This window comes from Cibotium barometz, chromosome 7 (assembly GCF_041138505.1).
Source record: "Cibotium barometz isolate CiBa-2024 chromosome 7, ASM4113850v1, whole genome shotgun sequence".
NCBI classification, from domain to species: Eukaryota; Viridiplantae; Streptophyta; class Polypodiopsida; order Cyatheales; family Cibotiaceae; genus Cibotium; species Cibotium barometz.
This window is the reverse complement of record NC_141052.1, coordinates 16,750,997-16,758,416: the sequence shown is the minus strand read 5'-3', so window position 1 is coordinate 16,758,416 and position 7,420 is coordinate 16,750,997. Positions and strand designations below refer to the sequence as shown.

Sequence of the window (7,420 nt, the reverse complement as noted above, 5' to 3'; positions counted from 1 at the left end):
ATGAATATCATATATTGCATCCACATGACATTAGGAAGTAAGAACCCCACATTGTTGCTCTAGGGTCTCCTATAAGACCTCCAAACTTGAACCATTTCACAAGAAGTGTGTAGCAATTAATCAATGATTCTCATGGATCAAATTTGTGAGTTAATGAAGAAATAGTTTCCTCTTTGTGCCAATTTGTGAGGTCTATTTTCTGGTTTGGTACACTTCAAAAGAGTTATAAAAAAACCCCCAAAAATCACCAAGGACTGGCAACAAGAACACTTACTTAAGCCTTGTGAATAACTTGAAGGACTTGTAGCAAATGTGATAATTACAAGCACCAAACTCCATGGGAATCAACAAAATGGCAACAGCCTCATGGCGGGTAGGAAAAAAAAATGTGCAGAAATTTGCACTATATGCAGCTTGAAGTGCCATTGCTTGGCTTGTTAAGCTTACCTAAGCTTATTAAGCTCAAACTTAACCAAGCTTAATGTCAATCCAATGCTCCAAAAATTGGAGAAAACATGGACCAAAAATGTGTGTAGCTCTTTGTTGGCTTCACAGCAGAAAATCGTAAAAAATAGAGTGTTAAAAGGCTTACTATTGAGCCCATACATCATACTAAACAACATACAAGCCATTGATAAGCTTGTAGTTTAGACATTAAGCTCCAAATGCCATGAAAAATGCATGGAAATCAGCAACCTGGCGGGTGGAGAAAATGCATGAAATCACCATCCAAATCAAGCTTAAATTGGATCTAATGTTCTCCTCTTAATAACCCCCAAGTTTTGGCAAGCTCCCAGCTCATAATTTGCTCACCATGGCTCACATAAATCAAGCAAAGAAGAAGAAGGAAGGGAAAACATTTTTTATTAGCAACTAATCTCGATTAGTGAAATCTTCCCCCAATTTTGGTCATGTAATTTGAATTTTGGTGCGATTTCCCCAAAATTAGGTCCACAGTAAACCCATGGCCCCAAACGCTTTTTAGGAATTAGACCAAGAAATGAAACTTTCACCAATCAAGGTCACCATAACCATCTTCTTAATTAAGAAAATCAAGAACATCAATAAAATGCTGAAATTTTAAGAAAATGGATCAAAGACATGAGCTCTGATACCACTACAAGAAGGTTGGCCACTTAAGGCATGGAGTGACAACATGGGTGTAGGTCACCATCCTAAGGCAATAGCCAAGTAGGCCATGGGAGCTTGCTCTATATAGTCACTTACTCCTAGGACCTTTCATACATGGGATGCCCATACACCCAAGTCCTATAGCCCATATATGTGCTTAGGCCCTCATCCTACATGTGCATGTGCAATATAACCAAACACATAATTTCCTACATTACCATTGCAAGAAGGTTGGCCACTCAAGGCATGGAGTGACAACATGGGTGTGGGTCACCATCCTAAGGCAATACTCAAGGCATGGAGTATGCATGGGTGTAGGTCACCATCCTAAGGCAATAGCTAAGAAGGCCATGGAAGCTTGCTCTAGGCAGCAAGGAGATAACCATATGGTTATGTATCAAAAGATATCAAAGATTGTACAAACTATCCCATAAGTGACTTATATAGTCACTTACTCCTAGGACCTTTCACACATGGGATGCCTCTATAAACCCAAGTACTATGCCCCATATCATGTGCTTAGGCCCTCATCCTACATGTGCATGTGTTGTATAACCAAACACATAATTTCCTACATTACAATCACAAGATAGGGCCACACTTGCTTTCTCAACCACAATCCTACACCTAATCCACTTTCTCACACCCCCAATTCACATTCTTTCTAACCTCTAGGTGATAAATGTGAATTTGCTAATGAGTGCCTTTCCAAGGGAGCTTCTTCAATTAAGAAACTCCGATTAGGGTGGATACCCCATGAGACAAAGTCAACTACTCACGCAACCTGCCAATGAGTTGGTAGTTTTAGGGGGTGACTTTTTGTAAGTGAGTTAGTGGTCTCACTCATGGGTAACTCAATGAGTAGCTGGTTTCTCCCCATTCGGAGAACTTTGTATTCCCATTCCATTTTACTTAATGGTGCACATAACATTACTCTCCTTTTGGGACTCGCACTCCCACCATCAATCTTCACACTTCCTCTGTTGGTTTCTTAACCCACAGCCCATGCAAGCCTCTACCATTACAAGCTCCTATTCCACTCAAGAAATAGGCTTCAAGCGAGAGGGGAAAGCTCTATTAAGCAAGGAAAATCCATGATAGCATTCTCAACTATACATAATGCTTGTATTTCATAGCCATAGAACTCAAACTCTCACAAAACCCACAAACAAGGGCTAAAAAGTGGGTTGCATGCTAATAGATTATGTAGGGCCAAACAATCTCAACATGAGTTGAGAGCCCTTTGTGCTGGTGGAGAGTCTAATTGAACAAACATGGGGCTCAGGTGAGGAGGAATTTGAAAGACTCACACTTTAAAATGATGAGTTTAGAAGAAACAATGTCTGTTTTTAAAATATTTTTACGACCACTTAAAATAAGTATTTAACGACCAAAATACCCAAAAACGGGCATGATGCCTATCCAAAAGGCAACCTTAGCGACCAATGTCACATATACTCTCATAAAAAAAGTGCTAATTTGTTGAAATTATGTATTGGTTGGAATATATAATGTTTGCATTTATGTGGTTGGGTTCAGATGAGGGTGGCAAAAAAGTGGCAGAACTTGATTGGATGTAATGCCACGTCATGGAAGTCCAAGCATGGAAAAGGGAGGCCCGACATCTCGAGACATCTACTAAAAAGCAAAGTCTTTCTTGGAGTGAACATAGATGGTAGGTCCAGCGACTTGTAGCAAGATTGATTATGAGTTTTCCTCTGTCATGTCTTGACCCTTATATAACTTTCCTCTGTCATGTCTAGACCCTAGACCCTGAAGATGTTTTACACACAAAGAGGACTCTCAAACTTTTTGGGTTTAAATAGCCAATCAAAAGACTTGAATTCCTATCTTGAGCACTCACCCTTTATTACAGAGAGAAAAAAGTGTTCTTCCAGCCTATGTTGAAGAGCATGCCACCTAGAGTCCATCAGAAAGGTAATGTTGGACAGCCAAAAGTGCCTGAATGGTGTGTAAAGGGTGACAAGGCAAACACAAAGGAGAGAAGACGGCCTTTGTAGGTGATGCAAGATCTTAAATCTTTAGGGCAACACGGTCTTCTTTCCCCCAGCATAGATGGCTTCCTCGGACAGCGACTATGATTACACGGAGGAGGACGAGGACGATGATGATTCGGAGTATTCCGACGATGAGGAGGACGACGAGGGAGAGGAGGGGGATTCTGATTCGGAATACAGCCTGGAAGAAGGAGACGAAGAAGACGAAGACGAAGACGAAGACGACGAAGAAGATGAAGACGACGACGATGAAGATGATGAGGAAGAAGTAGTAGAAGAAGAAGATGATGGTGGTGAAGAAACAGAAGAGGAAGACGAGAAAGCAAATGAGAGCAGTGATGGCGAAGGCGATGACTTGCCTGCTCTAGAGCACGCCCAAACGGAGCCAGACGAGATTCCTCAGGTAGCCGATGGGCCCTTCTCAGGACAATCCACGCCGGACGTTGGGCTAGATCCGGTCTCAGCAGAGATGGCAGAAACAGAAAGCGACAGCAAGGAAAGCCCTAACCCTAAGTTAAAACCAAACCCAGACCCAGACCCAGACCCTAACCCTAATCCCAGCCTTAAAGAGCCTGTTCCTCCTGGCACCAACCATGGAGTAGAAGAAGCCCCTCCCATATCATCGTTGCCAGCTGACATGGAGAACATGAGGATCGATGACACGACTCGCCCATCTGGATAGAATCATCTCTCGGCGTGGCTGCAGATCTGCACCAGGCTCCTGTAAGGCATCTCAAGCTCTTTAGATCTCCACACTTCACACATCACATTATCAGTGTGAGTAGATTTTTCATTATCTATTGATTTGGTGGTGCTTTTGGAAAAATGAAGGAGATCTTTAAGGGAATAGAGTTGTGCAATGTTTACACCCTCAAGCACAGCCGGCTTCCATAGAGGGATCCCCTTGCAAATATACTTTGTCAGACTTTTCTGCCCAGCACCCAATCTCTGAGTATTGCATTTTTATGTGAGTCATGGAGCATGAGCTTTTCCTGAGCATGTTCGCTACATGTACTTTTATTCTTGAGGCTACTGTACTGGCTACAATGCTACCTTATGCTTTGTTTTTGTATCTTGGAACCAATAAGTTACACGTAATCTCTCATCTTTCTGCTATAGCCATGCTTACATGAGGCCGCCGGCCTTGCCATGGGTGATGGCCTGGTTTTTAATAGGCTTGCTTGTTCATGTATTGGATATCAGGTGGAAACTACTCGACTGTTTTGTTGTCATTTAAATGGCTGTTGCACGCGAACTACTCTGGCAAGTGTCAGGATTTCAACTCTAGAACTCATGGTTGCAAGTGTTTGTTGTCATACCAAATGGCTGTTGCACGCGAACTACTCTGGCAAGTGTCAGGATTTCAACTCTAGAACTCATGGTTGCAAGTGTTTGTTGTCATACCCGTGTGTGCGCGCGCGCGAGAGAGAGAGAGAGAGAGAGAGAGAGAGAGAGAGAGAGAGAGAGAGAAGAACATTATATCAACACCTATAGCAGGCCAAAATGACCTAGGATACCTAATACATAACATAAAGAACATCCCGATCTTTAGCTTAACATGTGGCCTAGCAAAAAGAAACATCCTACTAATCAACCAGTAGATCTCTGATGTGAAGACGGGAGAGATTTGAGAGAGTGAGAGTGTGCAGGGGGAGGGGGGTGGTTGTCCTTCAGGGAGTTGTGTCGAAAAGAACCATCATTGCAGCTCATTCATGTTTCCTCTTCACTTGAGGTCTAGCAGTAGTCCTTTCTTGTTTTTGAGAGTAGCAGCAGGAGTGCTTCTGTTTTTTGACTTTTCAAGCAGAGGTGTGTGGTAGGATGTACTAATATGTGACCTAGTAAAAGAAATCAGCCTACTAATGAACTCTAGATCTCCGATGCCAAGAGGGGAGAGATCTGAGAGAGAGAGAGAGAGAGAGAGACGCGGGAGGTGTGTGTAGGGATTGATTCATATTTATTGTTCTTCAGGGAATTGTGTCGTGAAGCACATCATTGCAGTTCATGCATGTGTTTCTTCTTCATGTGAGGTTTAGCAGTAGTCCTTTCTTTTTTTTGAGAGTAGCAGCAGGAGTTTAACTTTTTAAGCAGAGGTGTGTAGTAGGATAGACTACAGCAAGGCACTTGCAACCTTCTGGGTGATAAAACAGTGTCTATGCGGAAGGGGAGGATGTGCAGCAGAAATTGTTGGATGAGTTTTTTCTCATTTCGTGCAGGTCTGGTATGATATGATCTTCAAGGATTGTTTTCGAAGGATTGTTATAAACACTAAAGAGCTCTTTTGCTGTTCAGATATGTGGCCATTATTTTCTTCAACGCTAGTTGCCTCACAAAATTTCTTTGTTATCAAGTCATTCCTGTACTCAAATTCCTGTCAGTCACCTTTAGTCCTAACTCCAATGGCCATATATCTGAACAGTGATGGGGATCCAAGACCAGCGTGCATAGCAGGGCAGGGCAGAGCTTTGGCCTACATTCTCCGACACTTTGTCCAATACAGCATGTAAGCTAGGACCAACGAAGACCCTTGTCCTCTTCAGGGCTCATTTGCTGCTCAGATATGTGGCCATTAAGCTCTTCAACGCTTGTTCAATCTTCAGATATATGGCCATTGGAGTTAGGACCAAAGGGGACTGATGGGAAGCCTAGATACAATAGGAGTAGCTAGGACCAATGTGGAGCAGCAAGGCATGGTGGGAGCTGTTTGACCATTCATTACTGAACACATGGTAACATGAATGGTGTCAAGATTGGGGGGGCAAGACTTGAACGTGGGGGGTTTAATGCTTGACTCTAGCCCCGTGCTGAGTTGTTTGTGCTTGTGCATTGTAACCTTAACATGGCGTATTAGTGTTATGAGTTGTTTGTATTGGTGCATTGTAACGATGACATGAATACTTAGGATTAATGTAGATGCAATAACTTGCATATGAAATGGATCCAAATTTGATGAGCCTTCTTACATTGAGATGAGGTACATTGCTTTCTCCTTCCAGTGGCCTTTGTAAGATGCTTACAGTATGTTGAAACATAAAAACACCATGTTTTATCTCATGAGTGGCACGATTCTAAGTTCTCTGCTTATTTATTTTTAAGGACTTAATGATGTGGTGTTGTCAGATAAATGTGTGATAAGTTGGCTTAAAGTTTTGTATAGCATTTGTAGTCACATTACTCCAAGATTTTACAAGCCTAGGGACTACAAAGAGACCTACGACTCTTATGTGGCAACTTGTAACCACACATCCCTCCCCCCCCACCGACCAAAAAATACCAAAAACAAAAAGTAAAAAGCTTTAAAAGATACCTAAAGTCTTGAGGAGTTTTGCTACAACCACTAATAAATTTAGGGATATTGTTGAGGAGAAAAAAGAAAAAGCTTCAAAAGATACTATAAGTCTTGAGAAGTTTTATTTTTAAATTTACCAATATTGAAAAGTCTTGAGAAGTTTTGCAACAACCACTATTAAATTTAGAAATATTGTTAAGAGATTTTAAACCCCTTTTCTCGAACAGCTTGTTTATTATGTTTTAAGTTTGTCATCGTTTGCTAGATGCCTATGATGAATGGGTAGTATCTCATGAGTTATGCCATGAGATACAAATTATAGATATCCACTGCTAGAGTGTAAGTAATGATCACATTCAAGCACATTATTAGTAGGTTGTTTGGTCTCTATATGTGAATGATGTGCACATAATATAGAGACGAGTCATCAAAGTTTGGATACATGCTAGCTCTCACGATGGATTACGCTAGGGAAACTACTTTATGTGTTATGGAATGCAATGATTGGTTGATCATGAGCAAGGCGGTCATGTGTCTAGAGGCATCATTCTCATGTGATGTATCCAATGCAACTTTCCCATGTTTGAGTGTGATTTTTGTTGTTGGCTATGTCTTTGGTTTGGTGGGTTGCTATCTACTTTCCATGTTTTGTCTATATGCATGCATGTGCATTAGTTTGTGCCTTGGATGCATGTTGGATAAGTGAAAATGTAATCGTTGGTGTCAAAGCGGCACTTAATATATCTTATAGAGGGAGAAATCCTCTAAGAGGCTTAAGATCCAAATAGATCTTGTAAAGAGAGCAATACTCTGAGAGGTTGAAGAACCAAAAGTTGGTGTATTTTAGGAAAATAAATATGAACACCAACCACTTTCTGTTGAGCTTGCCTTCCCAACCAGTTGATGTAACCATACCCACCGTTGTTACTATATTTGCCTTATCCTCATATAACTACAAGCCATGCAATCAATCCTCTCTCTCTCC

The 7,420-nt window shown here is 41.5% G+C and overlaps 1 protein-coding gene across 3 annotated transcripts; it reads left to right on the top strand.

Annotated features, from left to right (window-relative positions):
- Positions 1 to 3,018: 3,018 nt before the first annotated feature.
- Positions 3,019 to 5,437, top strand: LOC147636752 (uncharacterized). Of its 3 annotated transcripts, none has more exons than XM_086800270.1 (2): positions 3,019 to 3,872; positions 5,363 to 5,437. In XM_086800270.1, the coding sequence occupies exon 1, from the start codon at positions 3,208 to 3,210 to the stop codon at positions 3,829 to 3,831; it is 624 nt and encodes a 207-aa protein (XP_086656396.1). In that variant the 5' UTR covers positions 3,019 to 3,207; the 3' UTR covers positions 3,832 to 3,872; positions 5,363 to 5,437. The 3 variants fall into 3 exon arrangements, with proteins under 3 accessions (XP_086656396.1, XP_086656397.1, XP_086656398.1); XM_086800271.1 differs by having other exon boundaries at positions 5,118 to 5,437; XM_086800272.1 differs by lacking the exon at positions 5,363 to 5,437 and adding an exon at positions 4,353 to 4,387.
- Positions 5,438 to 7,420: the final 1,983 nt, after the last annotated feature.